At 40.9% G+C, this 22,043-nt stretch overlaps 1 protein-coding gene across 2 annotated transcripts; it reads right to left on the bottom strand.

Annotated features, from left to right (window-relative positions):
- Positions 1-835: 835 nt before the first annotated feature.
- On the bottom strand, positions 836-16,719 carry smarcb1b (SWI/SNF related BAF chromatin remodeling complex subunit B1b). 2 transcript variants are annotated; one of them, XM_029710187.1, is made up of 10 exons: positions 16,588-16,719; positions 15,797-15,908; positions 15,328-15,436; positions 14,597-14,734; positions 11,955-12,082; positions 8,832-8,998; positions 4,930-5,120; positions 3,612-3,623; positions 2,586-2,717; positions 836-1,525 (listed from the first exon to the last, which is right to left on the bottom strand). In XM_029710187.1, exons 1-10 carry the CDS (start codon positions 16,669-16,671, stop codon positions 1,486-1,488), a joined length of 1,113 nt encoding a protein of 370 aa, XP_029566047.1. In that variant the 5' UTR covers positions 16,672-16,719; the 3' UTR covers positions 836-1,485. The 2 variants fall into 2 exon arrangements, with proteins under 2 accessions (XP_029566047.1, XP_029566048.1); XM_029710188.1 differs by lacking the exon at positions 3,612-3,623.
- Between the last annotated feature and the right edge of the window lie 5,324 nt (positions 16,720-22,043).

Consider the following 22,043-nt stretch of genomic DNA (forward strand, 5'->3'; position numbering starts at 1 on the left):
TTTATAATGTCCTAAGGCTTATATTATGTAGCAATACTGTTTAAAATGGCAGTTCTTTAGTCAGTACAAGACATTGAAAGGGGGTCATACATGTTTATGACAAGTATTACAATGCATTATAACCACAATGCATTATACCCGTTAGCTTTAATGTTGTGTTACCAGCTGGTCTATTCTTTAACACAGCTAGTAAAGTAGTTTTTCTCCACATTTATGTAAAATTAATCTGGAGATACTCAAATGCATTTACAATGCCCTTGGAGGCATGTCAAGTGCATACTAGTGTGATTTCCTGTAGTTTAGCATGAAACTTACAATGTGGTGAATGACACACAGGAACGTCCAAATCTCTGAAACAGCCCTTACAGCTCATTCATCAGTGCCAACACTGCCACCAATGAAAGAAATGGGATCGGTTGCCAAAGGATTGTGGTTTTTTGTTAATCTTTTCAGTTTCATGTGAATGATCTCCAATTGCTGGACCGTATAAAAGATATGCCATCTTGAATTTCAAAAGGGTCACACTGGAAAATCTTACCCTGAGAACACAATATCTGAAATGTGAAAAGTGTGATGGAAAGAGATTAGTCCCCATTTAAGCTGATTAAACTGAACCAGAGTTAAAAGTATGTTTAACCAAGAAACCATGCAGATTCAGCACTTCAGTATGGGAGATTAGGTCACAAGGAAGAGCTTGAGCGAACTGAAGAGAAACAGAATCGACTCGCTGGCCTTAAAGCCACACAGACTGAAGCAAATCTACTTTAAGTACCTCACAGTGACAATGAATAGCCCACTGTTGACGATTGTAGAGCAACAAACTAGACATTTGTAATGAAGTCTATGGCATTTTATTAAAAAAGGAAAAAAAAAAAAAAACGTTGACTGAAAGTATCAGCACCTTTACAAAAAGAAAGCACAATACATTATTTGCAAGAGTTGAGTCTGCTCGAGTGTAACATTAGTTTCTATTAAAACGGACATGTCAGTCAGTCGTCCATCTGCATTGTCCATCAAGAGGGATACGAGTGCACCAAAACAGCTTTACAGTTTGAGCTCACTTAGATGGTGAGTCCGTAGAAACAACAAAGGCTACATTTCATACGGACCCATACACTCTACCCATCTACCCATGGCACCTTTCATTTACCACCTCGTCTCATCAGAGATGAGGAGCGGCTTGAACCACTACAGGGACTTGGATTCGGCAATAGAAATGGATAAGGCTCCTTCAACAAAAGTCTCTGTTCCTGGATCAAATGTAATTCTTGTAATTAATGGAATTAGGTATGTGACAATGGTCCTGGATCAGTGTCCAGAGGGACATGACAGCCAAGCATAGAGTTAGTTAACATTATGGGGGCTGTAAGAAGGGATCAGTGGAATGCCTATTGTTGAGTTTGTGTGTGTGTCTCTCTCAGAGGGCCCATTGGGGTTGACCGTTTGTTGACCAGAGGCTCTGTAGTAGCTTACTGCTGCTTCTCTCTACCAGGCAGGGGCAGTGTTGGCAAGTCGTCTCATTCGTCTGAAAGGAAAACACATGGAATTGGTTATTATGTGGCCGATGGCAGATCGGCTGGATGAATAGAGAAGATTCTTAAATGCGGAATCTGATGACGTAGGACAGGGGCTGTCATACCGCTGACCAGATACCCTATTCCAAATTAGAAACTGGTTTTGCCCAGATAAGTTTTCAAATGGTCTGACTGGTGCAGACCAAAAGCAATGTGTCTGATTCTAAGGCAAAACCATCTCGTGGTCTCTTCCTCAACCTTCCAGTTTTCTGGTCTGTCTAACGTCTGGGCATCCCACTTTCTTTAATGATCTCTTCCTAGAGGACAGGGTGGGTTCTAATAAGTTCCACTACAATGCTCCTTCGCCCATTAGAAGGAATACTACACACAAAAAACATATTTCAGTATTTTGTTCATTAAAACAATCCCCAAAAATGGTGCATGTCAGCAGTCAAGTGTTCAAGTTATAGAACAGTAGAGAGCAAAAACTCATGATGATGCGTGTTCTATCTTGAAAACCTCATTGATGACATACACAATCATTTGGACTAATGAACAAAAAAGGAAACTTGAGCGTAGGATTCCTTTAAGCCCTTCTACAGCAGTGGACAGAGACGAGGGGAGGGCGCTAGTTGTAGAGGAAAGCTCTATGTCCTCCCATCTCCTCCTCAACCGTAGAAGGTCCAAGGTCTCTCCCCTCGAACCTTCTTCTCCAATGGGTTTTGAGAAGTAGGCAAGTAGAGAGGATGCGAGGAATCGAAAGGAAAGATGAATTGAGAAAGAACCCCGGTTTTGAATGGCAGGCCATCTCTCTCTCTATTAGCTGGCATTCCTGTCAGGTTTTGAATGGCAGGCCATCTCTCTCTCTATTAGCTGGCATTCCTGTCAGGTTTTGAATGGCAGGCCATCTCTCTCTCTATTAGCTGGCATTCCTGTCAGGTTTTGAATGGCAGGCCATCTCTCTCTCTATTAGCTGGCATTCCTGTCAGGTTTTGAATGGCAGGCCATCTCTCTCTCTATTAGCTGGCATTCCTGTCAGGTTTTGAATGGCAGGCCATCCCTCTCTATTACCTGGTGTTCCTGTCCTGGTCCCTGATCTTCTTCTCCATCTCTGCGTCTGTCAGGGTCTCCAGCAGGGGGCACCATGTGTCAGCGTCACCTGTGTTGCGGATGGCGATTTCCACCGTAGGCAGGGGATTCTCACTGCAGGAAATTACATCAGAGCGACAGGAAATCAAAGACACAAACGAGGAAGAGAGCACCCAGGATGGGACATGCTGCAGTAATGGTGTGTTGAAGAAGTGGAAGAGCAAAAAAGAGGCATCTTGGGGGAGAAAAAATAAAAAACACTGTCGCTCTTGTGGGTTAGTCCCATTTTGATGAGGAATAGACATACCCTTCATACAAAGGGACAAAAATGTGACTTATTGGAACTAATTTCTACCATGTATTTTTTTCACGCACAAGATGCCATGTAAAAGTAGAAAAGTAAAGCACACTTAACCAAAGCATTGAAACAGTCATAAAGCAGCAATCAATCAAAAGCTGCTCGGACCACTACAGCATTTTACATACCTCTAGTCAAAATGCCTACAAAACATTATTATTCCACCTGGTAAAAGGGATTCAAAATAACACATTCAATTTCAGTTTGACAAATGAAGAACTTGGACAATAGATAAGGCACCAGTGGAACTGTTTTGTCAGATACTTCCTGGGTTTCTGAACCTCTCCCTACGTAGTGACAATAAGCCACAAAGTACTTGACTATCCTTTCCATTCTATGTGCGGACTGCAGTTTGTAGACAAACCAACAGTGATAACTACAGTTTTCCCTGACTTGGCAGAAACAGAATACCTCATACAACTTCATAGGTTTTACTCTTCATAAACAGTTCATAGGGTTTCCATACTGGGGGAGGGGGGAGGACGTGTCCTGCAAAGTTAAGGAAACAGACGAGAGAGAGAAAGAGATATAAAGTGTAAATGTACTCAGCTTCCCAGGGCAGACCGTGTCAAGAGAACGTGGGTGGGTGGTAGAGGGTTAAGCTTGGGGGAAGAGGGGGGGTAGTTCAAGTAATTCAAAAGCATATTGACCTGAAATCAGACCTATAAGGGACAGACAAGTGGGGGGAGAGAGAGTAGAAAGAGAATTAATTTGCAATGCAAAACAAAAAAAGCCATGATGATGACGATGTTAGCTAAACTCCTCATTTCCCATTTACACACAATCAATGGCTTGAAATGACCCGAAAAGCATTAGCATCAGGGTTGGGCTCAAAACCGAAACCAGTTGAATGTAAATCGTTTACTAATACTAATAAAAAAATCTGCCATTTCACAATTTGTTAAATGTGCTTTTTCCAGTTCATTTCATGGAATCACCATTAATGAAATGGAATTGAGCCCAACACCGATTGATAAGCAGGTCCCAAATGATCCAAAAGTCCCAAATGAACTGAGCCAAGCTGATGGGATGAGACAAACCATGCAAGGCAGAGTGGGAGAGGAGCACATACACAAACAAAAGGGCTGAATGTCTGTGTCACTGGTAGGGGAAACCTATACAACGTTAAGATATTTCATTTGTAAAACGAATGCCATTACACGCTACAAGGAACTGCTTCAGGGTTGAAATGGCTGGAGAGTACTACTTCAACAGATGAGGGGGTAGCAAGGTTTTTGTTTTGGTGGGAAAACACATGGTACTCATGCTTGTAAATAATGGATGTGTGTGTCTGTGTTTGTGTACTCAGTGATGTAAACAGGACGCAGGCAGTCTATGCGTTTGAAATCTAAATCCACTTTGTGAGTCACAGGTAAGCAGCCAACTGTTAAACCCTCCACACAAACACCTTAACCTGACCCCAGTCCATGTCACTGTGAGATACAGAACATAGTAACATTATGTGAACTAAATGCATCCTGACCCCAGTCCATGTCACTGTGAGATACAGAACATAGTAACATTATGTGAACTAAATGCATCCTGACCCCAGTCCATGTCACTGTGAGATAGAGAACATAGTAACATTATGTGAACTAAATGCATCCTGACCCCAGTCCATGTCACTGTGAGATACAGAACATAGTAACATTATGTGAACTAAATGCATCCTGGACTCATTCCAGCAACGTTCCATGATGCAGGCGACCACACATCTTGAGTATTTAAGACATGTATTCTACAGGACAGAATGAGACTCTGGGGAATGCTGTGTTTAGGCTGAAAAATGTGTGTGGGTGTTGCGACAAAGACACTGCAAGCAGAATGTGGACAGGTATTTCTACCACTTCAACTTTCAATTCCATCAGTACTCCGGGCAACGCATAGGACATTAATATGTCTGAACGAGCATGAGTGTGTGAAGGTTCTTGTCTGGGCGGGTGTCCTGCGTGTGTGTGTGTGTGTTACCTGAAGGCGTACGTCCTCTGGTGCCAGCTAAGCTGGCCGCGGATGCTATAGGCGATGGTGGTGACAAACTCTCCTCCCAGGCCCAGCTCGGAGCACAGCTTGAGGGCAAACGTCTCCGGAGAGTTCTCCCTCTCCGACATGTCCCACTCAAACTGGTCCACCAGGGAGATGTTCCCCACGTGGATATTCAGCTGAGGCGCGCACACGCACACACACACACACACACACACACACAGAAAAAAAACAACAGTTTAAAGAGATACAGTACGTATCCGAGTGATGTGACGAAGAGGGGTCTCAAACTGGCGGCACGTGGGCCAGATGCAGACACTGGAATTTACTATTGAGATAGTCTTCACTGCTGCAAAGGTCAAAGACTGTGTGTGTGTGTGTGTGTGTGTGTGTGTATATATAAAATCCACGTTGCGGAAAACACGGACGGAATCAAGGAAATCCAGACATTGAAATGGAACATTCAAAAATGTTTTGAACTAAATAGTCAACTTAGAAAAGCCATTAAGTTTGCCGAGGTTAATCATAAGACATGAACAAAATGCATAAGTTATTTGTATTTTCCTGTAACTTTCTGAAAGGGCACAGGAATGCCCATCTGTGTGTGTTTTGTGGTGCTCGTATGTCTGGTTATCACCCTGTGCAGCCGTTAGCGATAATGCTAATGATAACCATCTGCTGGTAGATGGAAAGGCTTTCCCAAAAACCTTGTCAATCATTTTTTTCACTACAAAGCAGCCTATGCCTACCTTGCAGAATGATTAGAGCCCGACTGGTAAATCGATTAATAGCCTTTCGCATAAATATTTGTATCAGCCTTTATTCCACAGATAAAAGCGTTGATATTATATACATAGGATAAACAAATACTCTGCTCATTTGTGCTAAACATTTTTATATTTCAATGGTTGCCTGAAGAGGGCGCTCAACGAGCTGCTCATTGAACATCACTCAGTCCTAGGTCACAATGTGAAAGAGAGTAGACATGGTGGTTTTACAGTGAGTAGCTTGCCACAGCCAGCGTATTTGAATAAGTAAATAATCAAAAGTACACCTCACCAAGCAAGCACCCCTGTCCTCATCATATTCGCTTAGTTATAGGTCCTGAACAGTAATTCTGAAAAGTTATTTCTCTCTCACGGCTACCAGGAAGTTTGAAAAGAGGCTGAGTGGGCGGGGAGCTTATTTTGACAGAAATGTATGCCTTGACTGACAGCTCTTTGAAGCGCCTACAGTGCATTTGGAAAGTATTCAGACCCCTTGACTTTTTACGTTACAGTCTTATTCTAAAATGGATTAAATAACATTTTTCCCTCAATCTACACACAATACCCCATAATGACAAAGCAAAAACTTTTTTAGAAATGTACGCATTCATGATTTGGAAAGGCACACACCTGTCTATATAAAAAGGTCCCACAGTTGACAGTGCATGTCAGAGCAAAAACCAAGCCATGAGGTTGAAGGAATTGTCTGTAGAGCTCAGAGACAGAATTGTGACTAGGCACAGATCTGGGGAAGGGTACCAAAAAATGTCTGCAGCATTGAAGGTACCCAAGAACACAGTGGCCTCCATCATTCTTCAATTTAATAAGTTTGGAACCACCAAGACTCTTCCTAGAGCTGGCTGACCGGCCAAACTGAGCAATCGGGGGGGGGGGGGGGGGGGGCTTATTTAACCAGGTAGGCTAGTTGAGAACAAGTTCTCATTTACAACTGCGACCTGGCCAAGATAAAGCAAAGCAGTTCGACACATACAACAACAGAGTTACACATGGAGTAAAACAAACATACAGTCAATAATACAGTAGAAAAATAAAATAAGTCTATATACAGTGAGTGCAAATGAGGTAAGTTAAGGCAATAAATAGGCCATGGTGGCAAAGTAATTACAATATAGCAATTAAACACTGGAATGGTAGATGTGTAAGTAGAGATACTGGGGTGCCAAGGAGCAAGATAAATAAATGAATACAGTATGGGGATGAGGTAGTTGGAAGGGCTATTTACAGATGCAGTGATCTGTGAGCTGCTAGACAGCAGGTACTTAAAGTTAGTGAGGGAGATATGAGTCTCCAGCTTCAGTGATTTTTGCTGTTGGTTCCAGTCATTAGCAGCAGAGAACAGGAAAGAAAGGGGGCCAAAGCAGGAATTGGCTTTGGGGGTGACCAGTGAGATATACCTGCTGGAGCGTGTGCTACGGGTGGGTGCTGCTATGGTGACCAGTGAGCTGAGAACTCTATCAGAGAAGTAGTTGGTGAACCAGGCGAGGCAGTCATTTGAGAAACCAAGGCTGATGAGTCTGCCGAGTCTGCCAATAAGAATGTGCTGATTGTCTGAGTCGAAAGCCTTGGCCAGGTCGATGAATACAGCTGCACCGTAATGTCTCTTATCGATGCCGGTTATGATATCGTTTAGGACCTTGAGCGTGGCTGAGGTGCACCCATGACCAGCTCTGAAACTAGATTGCATAGCGGAGAAGGTACGGTGGGATTCGAAGTGGTTGGTATGTGCCATCTCCCTTTTGTGCTAACACTGGACTGGCGCCAAAGTGAACACTCGTCCTTGATACAAAAAGAACACTGCTACTGTCTGGGCCTATTACGTTAGCTGGTGGGATTATTTAGTTAGTTTCTACAAATCTGCAAAAAGCAAGACAGTTGGTGCAGAGCTATCATTCAGGCCATGTGCTTGCATTCACGAGATAAGTAGCTAACATTAGTGAGCTAGCTAAATTAGAATGTGTGAGTAAAACCAGTACAGCAAGCATTTGCCTGCATAAATGTTCAGTCATCAGTGCATGACATTTGCAGTTTAACTCTATAGCCAATACCTTTTGTATTGAATTACGGTGTAATGTACATATGGTTTCTTTAAGAAAACACTGTCGTAATGAACAGCTAGCTTGCGCTTGATCTAATGTACTCTCACTGCTAGGGTGCCATAAAGTGTGTTACTTTTGACTGTTGTAAACACTAGTAAATCTACTCAAGACAAATGCTGACACCTAGTTACGAATGGCATGTTACTGCATTTCAATGCTCATTTGTGAACAGTGCAGTTTCAGATTTACTTCGAGACAAATGTAAATTCATTCACCCTGCCACCCCTTGTGGTGGTTTAGCACAAACACTTTTGCATACTTCTTATCCACTGCCATAGATACACATCTTTAAGTTGTACCTATGAAGGTAAACTAAACATGTTTTACTATCGTATTTAGAGGTGAATATCCTGTAAACCACAAATAAAATTGTACCTATGAAGGTAAACTAAACATGTTTTACTATCGTATTTAGAGGTGGATATCCTGTAAACCACAAATAAAATGTTCATAAATAATTTGTAACTTAATATTTAGTTAAGAAATCAGAGTATCGGTTAATCCTTTAGAGCACAATGTGTAAAAGATGTTTTATGCTTTTCTCCACCTCAAAAAAAATTAAATAAAAACGGCAGATAGTTGCTAATTGTGACTTTTGCTTCCCTAAATATCAGTATCAGCTTCCCTAAAATCGGTTTTAAAAAAAATATTACATATTGTTCGGGCTCGAAGAGTGATATCATGATTATTTGCATAAATCCAGTGCAGATTTGTTTTCCCAATCTCTGCAATTACATGAGCGCTACAGAAACACCGCTAACCAAACAACGGTCTCTGGCTGGTGGCACTGGCATTAAAGGGTAACTCGACCCAAAATGTAAACTACATCACATTTTTCCTAGACATCAAAAGTGGTCTCGTGAAGTGGTTTAAGCATTGTTGTGGACTAAAACAAACTTGTGTGATTTTGAGAGTGAAAATCTGAAAAAACGAAACAAAGAAAACGGAATCATGCAAAAAATATACAACTAATTTCATTAAGTCCCTAGTGTGAGTGTGTACCCACCTTGATGATCACCCTCTGGTCGGTCTGCTCGTCCAGGATGCTGTCTGTGGGGTAGGACTCTATCTGCTGGCGGATGGCTGAGGCAATGGCCGGGACGAAGGCCAGTGGGTTCAGGTCCAGGTCGTCACACAGGATCTCTGCAAACATCTCCGGGGTCATCAGCTTCTCTGGAGGAGCGGGAGAGGATGGTGGGAGAGTGAAGGGGTGAGTCTCAATAGTCTAAAGAGGCTTCTTCATCTACTTTCAGAGAGTGCAGGGGTGAATCTCAATACTCTATGAAGAGGCTTCCTATGCGTATGTTAATGCATCTTCAGATCAGTGTACATAAAACAAAGGGTTCACAAGGATAGGAAGGAAACCCCAGCTTTAATATTTCAGCTTCCATCAATGTAATTGTCTCAACGTCAACAGTGAAGAGGCGACTCCGGGATGCTGGTGTTCTAGGCAGAGTTCCTCTGTCCAGTGTCTGTTCTTTTGCCCATCTTAATCTTTTATTTTTATTGGCCAGTCTGAGATATGGCTTTTTCTTTGCAACTCTGCCTAGAAGGCCAGCATCCCGGAGTCGCCTCTTCACAGTTGACGTTGAGACTCGTGTTTTGCGGATACTATTTAATGAAGCTGCCAGTTGAGGACTTGTGAGGCATCTGTTTCTCAAATTAGACACTAATGTACTTGTCCTCTTGCTCAGTTGTGCACCGGGGCCTCCCACTCCTCTTTCTATTCTGGTTAGGGCCAGTTTGCGCTGTTCTGTGAAAGGAGTAGTACACAGCGTTGTACGAGATCTTCAGTTTCTTGGCAATTTCTCACATGGAATAGCCTTCATTTCTCAGAACAAGAATAGACTGACGAGTTTCAGAAGAAGTTCTTTGTTTCTGGCCATTTTGAGCCTGTAATCGAACCCAAATGCTGATGCTCCAGATACTCAACTAGTCTAAAGAAGCCCAGTTGTATTGCTTCTTTAAATCAGCACAACAGTTTTTAGCTGTGCTAACATAATTGCAAAAGGGTTTTGGGATTAGCTAACACAATGTGCCATTGGAACACAGGAGTGATGGTTGCTGATAATGGGCCTCTGTACGCCTATGTAGATATTCCATTAAAAATCTGCCGTTTCCAGCTACAATAGTCATTTACAACATTAACAATGTCTACACTGTATTTCTGATCAATTTGATGTTATTTTAATGGATAAAATGTACTTTTCCTTCAAAAACAAGGACATTTCTAAGTGACCCCAAACCTTTGAACAGTAGTGTATATATATATTCAAAAATCTTGCATATCTTATTTTCCATCATTAACAACTAATATGCGTAATAATATCGACAGTTCACACAAAGTATTGTTACCTATAACCATTGCATTACATTTTTGTCAAGCAATTATTTTAGCAAACAATTATTGTGATTCATCCTATATTGTCCCTAACATCCTTACCCCGTAGCAACAGATGTGGGATAAACACACACACACACACACACACACACACACACACACACACACTCAACCCCTTTCACCCACAATCAACCATAAGCTCAGATGCTCAGTTGTTCCATCCCAGAGCCCAACTCAAGAAAGGACTTGATTTACGAATGCATATACAGTTACAGCTGTTTGAGAAAGCATGCAAGATTGAGCAAAATTGGCAAGAATGGGGAGATTCTTGCCCCCCTTCCCCGCCTGTTGTGACCATTTTCCCAAGCATCTCTGAGCAGTCAGACCTTTTGATTATTTTGTACCGCCAGGGCCACAATAATTTGCTCCCTCTCTGATTGTCCGAGTGTGACCCCCTCCCCATGGGTTACTGCAGCTAGTGTCACCAGCACTGCCACTACCTGGGTGTAATACCCACCGACTAGGTACAAGGTCGTCAAGGTTCTCATTAGCAGCTTTGAGAATTTCCTTGTATATTATGCTCGTCCATCAGGGGGCTCTGGCTTTGTAGGACCAACCCTGCCAGGCAGACTCAGAATCTTGAGGGGGCTGTGCTGCCTCTATTAGGTCTCTGTCCACATTCCTCTTTCTGTTTTGGCTGCATATAGGCAACTTACAGTAAGCCCATAAAACAGATAAAGACTTCTCTTTAGTGATGGGTCGCTCAGGTGGGTGTCTAGGGTATAGGCTTGGGGACCGTTTCATCATGATAGGAAAATAACTTAAATGTATAACTTATTTTAAAATGTATATCCCTCATCTGCACAAAATTGAAAGCTCTCTCTCGCAACCCCTGCTCACAGACATGCACTGGTTCTGGGATACACAACCGCTTCCTTCCTTACTCACTTAATGCCACACTTTTCCAAACACAAAAACACACACCACACCTTCCATCACAATACATCCACACCTTCCATCACAATACATCCACACCTTCCATCACAATACATCCACACATTCTGTGCCATATGTCTTTTGTTTGCTATGCTTATCTCCACCATGTTGAGTGCTTGTGTTCCAATTCGTTATATTTATTTGGCTATTTATCCTTTCTTCTAATAGCGTCTTATCCATTTATAAAATACTATAAATAGAAAGTTCAATAATTATTTTACTACATTCCCTATCTTGAATGGTATAGTGTAGTTGTAGTTTATTTAACAATTACTTAATTGTAATTGCTTTTCTATTAATTTTTTAAAATTATTACAATCCCTACCATGGCTAGTATTTGGTGTTCCATTATTCGACTCCTCTATGAGAACATTGTAATTTTTTAAATAGCCACGGAGTGGTCTTTGTGTCTCGGAACATTTGGTTGTCAATATACAATTTATTGACTACGAGAGCTACATGCCTCCCTTTTAATCTATTCTCAGGAACTTCTTCTCTTTCTTGAATACCAACCAGTATGTACTAGATTCTCTCATAGATCTAGTCTGTATGTTAAGTAAGGCTTCTCTCAGAAAGATGTTCTCCTTTTTAAGTTCATTAACGTCTGTTGCTCCCATTTCTATCGTAAGCCACTTTAGATTAATGAGATGCAGTGTGGCTTTCTTTTGATGCCGGTTCTGTTACAGGCAACGATTCTACAGCCTTTTAGGTTGTTTTCACAATAACACCCTTAACTAGAGTTTTTTGCTCTAAAGCAGTCTTCCGCCCGGCGGATGGAGAGTGGAGCAGTACCGTTCATGTTCCAGGTGAACGCATCTCTGAGCTTCTGCCCATCAATCTCCATGTCCAGACGGATGGGAACCAGCACCTCGGCCTGAGACGCGTTCTCGTGGATCACCGCCGGGTCGTGGTCGTCAAAGCTTTGCAGAGGGAAGAAGACAAGGTGTTAGACTAAACTACAGTCTACGAAACGTTAGTACGACATTTGTTGGCATTCCACAGTCATTGGAGACCCCATTAAAGACATTTATCGTGAACAGCAGGCTCTAAAATCTACCGCTAATTTAGCTTTTACTCACTTCCAACAGGTCATTGCTAGCAAAAGATGAATCCAATCAGCGTCATTGTACACCGGTGGCCATATTTGATACACCATTGGGAATGATGAATTGATGCTTATCACATGGGAATTCTTTGTCTCTCTGTCAGCATTCTACTAGCCTGGTGGTCTAGTCTGTTTGTACATTAGCCAACTCCTTTCTGTGTTTGTTCATTTGTCATGCTAACCATATGTATGGCTTGGCAACAATAGGAGAGTTGGCTCCACACAAACAATTGGCCAGGGTAGTAGTCTACGCATTCTAGTAAAGTATTTTTAGTTCTGTGTTGGACCCCAGGAATATTAGCAGACTTCAGAACTTCAGCTAATGTGGATCCTAATACAATTATAAACTGGGTGGTTCAAGCCCTGAATTCTGATTGGCTGACAGCCGTGGTATATCAGACCGTATACCACGAGTATGACAAAACATGTATTTTTACTGCTCTAATTATGTTGGTAACCAGATTATAATAGTAATAAGGCACCTCAGGGGTTTGTGGTATATGGCCAGTATACCACGGCTAAGGGCTGTATCCAGGCACTCCACTTTGCGTCATGCGTAAGAACTGCCCTTTGCTGTGGTATATTTGTCGTATACACCATACCCCCTCGTGCTTTATTGCTTAATTCAACAATGGCAAATTCTATTGTCCTGCCCAATTGGGTGGACTGTGAAAGATTCAGGGATCTGTCTGCTCTACTGATTTGTAGGGTATTTCCCAGTCTAGATGTCCATCAACACTAACATTCAGAGTGCAGCGTGCACAACATGCACTGTTCAACAGATCACATCTGTGCCAGAGAAAGGAGATGTTCACTAAAGAAGCCACAAGATGGGTCTCACCAAAACCACAGCAAAAGGAGCAATGCTTTGAGCCAGACATGCTTACGTTGTGTTTTCAAGGTCTTGAATAAAAAGAAGATGTGATTTCTAGCATTGTATAGGCCTTTTGGAGACTGTGTCAACTGTTGACAACCTAGCTGGGAAAGTGATACTAGGTCTACATTCTTTTAAAAAGGATTCAAAACCCACAGAAGTGGTAGACCTCCGAAGTAAACAAGTGTTGTTTATTATCCCACCCTGTTGCCTTAGCAACTTAAGCTATACGAGGTGAAAAGGCATCACTGTTTATTCACCCAGTTTGCATCACTCTTTGTTTGTTCAAATAATTTGGTTATTTAGGCCTACATTTCACAAGTTAAGGGTGTCCTATTACAAAACGAACTTTTCTACCATCAGATAAACAAGACCCTAACATAACTTAGTATGTACTTCCCTATTTATTATCTAAACCGTAGTTACAAACGCAAACAGAAACTAAACAAAGATGTCTGCCTTGCAATTCCGGCATGAAAACAAGAACTACGGTCAGAGACCCTGCCTGTTGAAAACATGGCAACGGCACTTAAAAGCCTCCATCTTTCAAGGTCAGCAAAAAGTGCCCCTGTATAAACAGATGTGTTTTGATAAGTTCCAGTCACACAATGAAATGCTTGTGTGATCTAGACAAGTGGGCTGTGGGAAAGGGGAGAGATGTTTTCATAGACGGTCATGTCAGGACAGGAGATAGTGGTTGCTTTCTGGAAGACCATCGGAAAAGCAGCTGATGATGAACGAGCAACTCTACGGAATGTAAAAACCAGAGGAGTCCCAGTGACCCTGGATGACCTCTGTCTCAGACTGCATCTCCTAAACCCCAAATAGCTTGAGAGCATGAGGTTGATATAGAGTGCGACTGAACCATTCGTTCCATTTGCCCACACTCAGAAGGTTTCCCATAATGATCACGGCTATGCAGTCATCCATTCACTGATGAGAGCCGTTGAGCAAGCAGAGCTGAGATTCATCATCTCGTGTGGACATATCGGGACTTTTCTGAAGGCTTATTTTCACAAGGGAAATGTTGAAAGTACCTTGCAGTGGTCAATGAGAAAAAGAGTAGAAAGACAGTTCCGCAAGAGTCAGAGCCTAACCTGGCCTGAAAAACGCAGCAATGTTTCTCAATTTAGAAGACAAGATGCATTAAGACTATAAAAAACAACTTTTTGTTCTAACAATTTTTTTAACAAATCAAAACAGAACTAAAAAGAAGAACTGGACACATCTTAAAATGTTACGTAATTATGAACTCAAATTTATTGATGTGAAAGTTGGACTGTATTTTTGTAAAGTGTATATATATATATGATTTTAAAATGTGAAAAACGTGCCCTTTATTTTTTATAATCTTTACGTCTATATAAATGCACACAAGCAATCAAAGTTTATTTGTGGCTGTATTTAAATGAATACATCCACAAACACTGGCCAATGTGGGTGGGCTTTCCTCACCACAGGGGGAAGGTCCTCTTCTTGTCGCGGCCCATGCGGTTGCGGTTGATGGTGGTGGAGCAGGGAACAGCGTCCAGGTGGTGGGAGCTGTTGGGCAGCGTGGGGACCCACTGGCTGTTCCTCTTCCCCTTCTGCTCCCTGAGATAGACAGAGAAGTAGGAATTTTTGAAAATGCAATACTGTGACCAATGAAACCCATTTTGGTTTGTTCACAAGCCAAGGTGCCTGTAGGTAGCTTGAAAAGGCACATTTTGCATACATACTCCCAAAATTTGGTAGTCAATATTGTCATGCACTAGATGTTATGCAGGACTCTTATGCAATTGGGGTGGCAGGTAGCCTAGTGGTTAGAGCATTGGGCCAGTAGGTTGCTAGATCAAATCCCCGAGCTGACAAGGTAAAAATCTGTCGTTCTGCCCCTGAACATGGCAGTTCGTTCTGCCCCTGAACACTGTACCTAGGCCATCATTGTAAATAAGTTGTTCTTAACTGACTTGCCTAGTTAAATAAAGGTTAAATAAATACAAAAAAAAAATCATCCAGTCCGGCTCAGTTGGTAGAGCATTGTGCTTGCAACACCAGGGTTGTGGATTCTATTCCAACGGGGGACCAGTACGAAAAGTATGAAAATGTATCCACTCACTAGTGTAAGTTGCTCTGGACAAGATAAGAGTGTCTGCTAAATGACTAAAATGTAAAATATGTAAATGCAAATAACAAGGAGGCATCACCTGAGGTAGGCCGGTGGTTCTGTGCTGATGGAAACAGCTTTGTACTTCTCATCGTTCCCCTCGAAGATCTCTTCACATTCGGAGGCCTTCAGCAGAGTCACACTTGTGGCTAAAAGTTATGTAACCATGTGTTGTGTTAATCCTTTTTTTGCACTAACTCACTTTACCCCTACCTAGATGTACATAGCTACATCAATTACCTACTACCCTTGCACACCGACTCGGTACTGGTACTCCCTGTATATAGCCATGTTATTTTTACTCGTTATTGTTATTTACCGTGTAATTATTCCTCGTGTCACTATTTCTATTTTTTATCTTTAACTCTGCATTGTTAAAAAAATGACAAATAAGTGAGCAGTTAGTCTACACCTGTTTGTGAAACGTGACAAAAATGGATGCTAACGTAACTTGCTGTCTGTGCGAATAACAATAAAATAGCTATTTCTGACAAGAGCGTATCACTCACCGTGCGATGATGCTACGATCTTCTTCCTCTCCTCTACTGAGGCTAACCTCCTCGAGAGTGATGGGTACCTTTTATACAGGGAGCCCCTGAACATACGCAGGTAGTTTCCAACCTGAGAGCAAGGAAGAGTCAGCTATTCTGGGTTTACTAGTAGAGTATAGGGCCCAGGCAGTCCAGAAACAACCCGTAGCCAAGTAGTGACTGAGCACGTAGCTAGTTAGCCGACGAAACTCAACGATTTACGATTGTACATCGTGGAGTTGAGTAGGCTTGTTAGTTAGCTATGTATACAGTTGTCTACTTTAGTTAGCTAGATCTTGTTTCTGCCTATGATTCATATCTCCAATAGTGTTTGACTATAATATGGGCAGAGAGTAGCTGTTTGGAGTTGTTAAATGAACAATGTTGGGAGAGAACCGCCCAGCGCACAACTCCAGACGGTCACAACAATACCTAACGTTAGCTTGATAGAAAGGAGTTTGTCCATTGAATGGGTCAATGGTGCGCTCAGTTGATTTTGTGCTTTCTACTACAATACACAGCATTATCGTAGGCTACACTGTAACTGCATGCAATATTGACCGTGGTAGTGAACTAACGTTAGCTAGCTAGACATTGTTAATTCTGCAAAGCGGGATGTTAGCTAGTTTGAGCTCTAGCTAGCTGCTAACGTTAGCTTTCAGAACAGACACAACAATGCAATGGCACAGGCTGATGATGGCCAAAATGCTGGCTGCCAGTACGCTGTGTTGCCAGCTAAATATTCCCGTTATCATACAGCTCATACATACCTCTGATCCAACCATGTAAAAGTCTCCATCTTGCTCTAACTGAAATTTAATCGGTTTCTGCCCAAAGGTTTTGCTTAACGCCATTTTTACAGTCGCTAGCTAGTAACAAAGCTCCACAGCGCATGCTCACACTGCCATGTTTAAAAGTGTCAGTTCGGCGCCAAGGTGCGATGTCTTGTGAAGATAAGATAAAAACATATAAAAACTGTATTTCTATGGTCTATAACCTGGCATTTGACCGGTGATAAAATGTTTGCCAATTTTTTATTTTTTTTTATAAATGTAGCTACCACCTTTGTGGAGAGTTGGTGGTCTAATGAAACTTGTGCATCTGTGACTGATTCTTTGTAGTGTCAGCTGTATTTGGGTGATTGTCAATTTCAGACAGTAGACTAGCCTTCTTCCTCCAATAATAATAATAACGTATTTGAATCAATGTTTGACATATTTACCCCTCATAAACTACACCTGAACAAAATGATCATCAATATAATGTGTAAAAGCACAGATCATGCCTTTATAAGGTAATTGACATTGTAATATTATGGTCTGCTGCCAATTTCACGTTTTTATTATAAAAAAATGTATTTGTAATTTATGTATGTATACTGCACATGCTAGCTAACTACTGCCTACTGTAAACAGCCCATCTGTAAACAGCCCATCTATCTACCTACCTCATCCCCATACTGTATTTATTTATTTATCTTGCTCCTTTGCACCCCAGTATCTCTACTTGCACATTCATCTTCGGCACATCTACCATTCCAGTGTTTAATTGCTATATTGTAATTACTTCGCCACCTTGGCCTATTTATTGCCTTAATTTACCTAATTTGCACTCACTGTATATAGACTTGTTTTCTTTTGTTCTACTGTATTATTGACTGTATGTTTTGTTTATTCCATGTGTAACTGTGTTGTTGTATGTGTCGAATTGCTATGCTTTATCTTGGCCAGGTCGCAGTTGTAAATGAGAACTTGTTCTCAACTAGCCTACCTGGTTAAATAAAGGTTAAATAAAACATTTAAAAAATAACTACCAGGGTTGGGGAGTATCGGATTACATGTAAGGGATTACAAAAAACGGCAGAAATATTGTAATCAGATTACAGATACTTTTGAAAAAGTAGATGATTACTTCGTGGATGACTTTTAAATTCGGAAAGGATATTTGTGAGAAAAAACATATTTGACACTTCCCTGTTTTCTCAATGACATTCAAATCAGCATTGAAAAAATAAGCAAATTGAAGTTTGTTCCACCTGAGCAGTGATAGAAAATGTACCCAATTTTCATACATCATAAAAGTAAAGATACCTTTAAAAAAAAGTCGCCCAGTAAAATATTACTTGAATAAAAGTCTAAAAGTAGTTGGTTTTAAATGTACTTAAGTATCAGACAACACGATATTCTTGTTTTTAAAATTTACGGATAGCCAGGGGCACAGTTCAACACTCAGACACAATTTACAAACGAAGCAGTTGTGCTTAGTGAGTCTGCCAGATCAGAGGCAGTAGAAGAGCGTTAACAATTTTCCTGTCCTGCTTGACATTCAAAATGTAACGAATACTTTTGGGTGTCACGGAAAATGTAAGGAGTAAAAAGTACATTTTCTTTAGGAATGTAGCGAAGTAAAAGTAAAGGTTGTCAAAAATATCAAGAGTAAAGTAAAGTACAGATACACCAAAAAATTACTTTAGCAGTACTTAAGAGTATTTTTACATAAGTACTTTACACCACTGCACCTGAGCGAGTCTGACCACAAGTCAGAGACCACTATGATGACACACCAAATGTGTCTGTTATAATCTCCACCCGGGGGACCCCAATTTAAAAGGTTTAGAATCGTCTGCTCCGTAGGAATGAATGGAATTGTACAGTATTTCAACTCAATGTTTCAAGAACAAAATTACCTGTATTTAAGTATTTTTTTGTTGTAGTTGGGGCAGTAACATTATAACTTTCAAAATTTATACTTTAAGGAAAATGTTTTTTATTATTTTGTATTTTTATGTTTAGCTCACTTAATGTAATTTAAAAGTATGCATTAATATGTGTGTAAAAGAATAAACATGGGCAAAAGAAATGTAGACTAATACATGCATTTCTATAGCTTAAAAAAAGTTTTCGCGTGGGGGAGTGCCAAGATGGAGGTGTTGTGACTTGAAAACAGCGCCCCCTGTTAGTGTATATATATATATATATATATATATATATATATATATATATATATATACACACATTTTATATATATATATACACACATTTTTTCCCCCTACATTAAACAAATGAAGAATAAAAGCCCTCTCCCTTTTATCTGTGGTGATTTCTTTGTTAGGTTACAGCATTACAATGACGTAAACACAACACTTGAAATCTGTGAGTGGTAGTTTTATTTAACCTTTATTTTATCAGGGAGTCATACTGAGACCAAGGTCTCTTTTACAGATAAGCCATGAATTACACAAATTACAGAAAATACACACTGAACAAAAATATAAAGGCAACATGTAAAGTGTTGGTCACATGTTTCATGATCTGAAATAAAAAAATCCCAGACATTTTCCATACACACAAAAAGCTTTATTCTCTCAAATTTTGTGCACAAATTTGTTTATATCCCTCCTTTGTTCATATTTCTCCTTTGCCAAGATAATCCATGCACCTGACAGGTGTGGAATATCAAGAAGCTGATTAAACAGCATGACCATTACACAGATGCACTTTGTGCTGGGGCCAATAAAAGGCCACTTTAAAATGTGCAGATTTGTCACACAACACAATGCCACAGATGTCTCAAATTTTGAGGGAGCGTGCAATTGACATGCTGACTGCAGTAATGTCTACCAGAGCTGTTTCCAGGTAATGTCATGTTTATTTCTCTATCATAAACTGCCTCAAATGTTGTTTTAGAGAATTTGGCAGTACATCCAACTGGCCTCACAACCACAGACCACGTGTAACCACGCCAGGCCAGGACCTCCCCATCTGGCTTTTTCACTGGGATCGTCTGAGGTGGGTGGGGGGTGATGAGGAGTATTTCTGTCTGTAATAAAGCCCTTTTGTGGGGAAAAACTCATTCTTGGCTATCCAGTGGGTGGGCGTGGCTGCCAAGTGGGTGGGCCTATGCCCTCCCAGGCCCACCCATTGCTGCACCCCTGCCCAGTCATGTGAAATCCATAGATTAGGGCATTTGAATTGACGTATTTCCTTATATTAACTGTAACTCAGTAAAATCTTTCAAGTTGTTGCATGTTATATTTTTGTTCATTATAAATACAAAATGCAAGCAGAAAGAAAAACACGATCATAAAAAACAAAACATATTCATCAGTAATAAGGTCCTCAATAAGCTTTCTGAATTGCCCTAGAGACACCAAAACATTGTTCCACAAATAAGGTGTAAGAAAAGGTGATTTACCTAACTCAGTAGACTAGAGACCAAAGGAATTTCCAGAGTTCACCTCACTGAGCCCGGGTGTGGTAACTCGTATGTCTAAAGTTTGATGTTTGGTGCAGTGAGACTTTTTGGAAAAGGGCTTTATAAATGAAAACATAGCAATCTATCAACCTACGTGACGTCAAAGCGAGCCAACTAACTTTCTGGTAGAGAATGCTAAGAATACTAAAATTGTCAGCTAGGAACTTGATCAATATGGACACCATCCAAAGTACATATGCTTAAAATCAGAGTTATTTACTCTAGAGTGCAAAAAACATATACTTAGTTTTACCTGCATTCTATACTAATTTCAGGTCAATAAAGTTTTTCTGTAATATAGGTTCAGATAGAGCCTGGTCAACTGTGGGTTCAATACCATACACAACAGTATCATCGGCATACAAGCAGGTTACAACATTTTACAAACAAGTTGATATTGTTATTTATTTATTTAATTTAACTAGGCAAGTCAGTTAAGAACAAATTCTTACTTACAATGACGGCCTACCGGGGAACAGAACGACAGACTTCAGGGACAGAACGACAGATTTTTACCTTGTCAGCTCGGGGTTTCGATCCAGCAACCTTTCGGTTACTGGCCCAATGCTCTAACCACTAGGCTACCTGCCACCACAGTAGCCTAGCCTATGTAAACATTAAAAAGTACAGGACCCAGAATCGACCCCTGCAGGACACCTTTCATTATATCCAGGAAACCTGATTTAATACCATCAGTAGATACACATTGAGTTCTATCTAGTGATTTTTAAACCAGTTACATGCAGCCTGATCTAAGACAATTGAGGAAAGCATCTGAATTAGCAGTGAGTGTCGCCACTCAGTTTTAGTTTAAAATGTTAATGTCACATGCACAGGATACAGCAGGTATAACACCGTACAGTGAAATGCTTAACTTATGAGCTCTTTCCCAACAATGCTCAATAAACGTTAATATAGATAAGAAATAGAAATATAGATATGAAATAAAGCACGTGAACTGCGAGAGAAGAAAAAGAAAAGAAACAGGAGAATGCAGTTAAGGTATACTGTATACAGGAGAATGCAGTTAAAGTATGCTGTATACAGTTGAGTGCAGTTAAGGTATACTGTATACATGTGAGTGCAGTGCCAATATCATTGTTACAATGTGCAGGGTTACTGGAGTGATTGAGGTAGGAATGTACATATAAACAAGGGGTAGCCCTTTCCTGCAGTCAAATGACCTAGTGGCCTGATGGGTGGAATGTTATTCATCTTTTTCATAATTTCATATTTAATAGAACTTTATTTTGTTTTAACCGGAAAAAATCTGGTGTTTCTACATCAACATTTTTTGTTAAATTTCAGACTTTTGTGATGTATATAAAGTGTAATATTGGGATGCAAACTCAAAATGGAATATATTTCAACTCCATATCTGACATGGTACAGATGTCTTCTTTTTTTAAGCCCATAAACATGTGTGAGGTGTATACTTTTGTTTCAAGGTAGATTTCTTTAAGACTACCAATAAACACTTTGTGTGACCCTGATTTAGCCCACTGCAGTAAAAGGTTAAAGTGGCTGCGGCATATGTGGCATATGCGGCATATGTGGTGCGTGCATGGTAATGAGTGAGGGTGAGTGTATGTGTGAGGTGTCAGTGGGGAGTGTGTGAGCATGGGTGCATGAGTGTGTATGTTGGTATGTGTGTATGCGTGAATGTGAAGAGTGTCAGTGTAGGTGTATGTGGAAGAGAGAGGGCAGGGGTAGTCAGCTATTCAAGTTTTATGCTATTAAACAGTCTTATGGCCTGGGAAAATAAGCTCTTTTGGAGCCTGTTGGTCCTCAGCCCGATGCTCCAGTACCACCTGCTGGACGGGAGCAGAGGGAACAGTCCATCGCTCGGGTGGCTGGAGTCCTTTTCAGGCCTTTCTCAGACACCGCCTGGCATGAATGTCTTGGATGGCTGGGAGCTCAGATGTCTGTGTCAGGTAGAGACATGCTGTCGCCTAGTGGATAAATAGTAGAA

Source organism: Salmo trutta, chromosome 23 (genome assembly GCF_901001165.1).
Source record: "Salmo trutta chromosome 23, fSalTru1.1, whole genome shotgun sequence".
Taxonomy (NCBI): Eukaryota; Metazoa; Chordata; class Actinopteri; order Salmoniformes; family Salmonidae; genus Salmo; species Salmo trutta.

Bases quoted from the DNA above. Each gene is read 5' to 3' on its own strand.
- smarcb1b (XM_029710187.1), bottom strand. From the start codon at position 16,671: ATGGCGTTAAGCAAAACCTTTGGGCAGAAACCGATTAAATTTCAGTTA. The intron at 15,909-16,587 runs GTATGTATGAGC...CCTTGCTCTCAG, and splicing joins TTTACATGGTTGGATCAGAG to GTTGGAAACTACCTGCGTAT. The intron at 12,083-14,596 runs GTGAGGAAAGCC...CCCTCTGCAAAG, and splicing joins AAGAGGACCTTCCCCCTGTG to CTTTGACGACCACGACCCGG.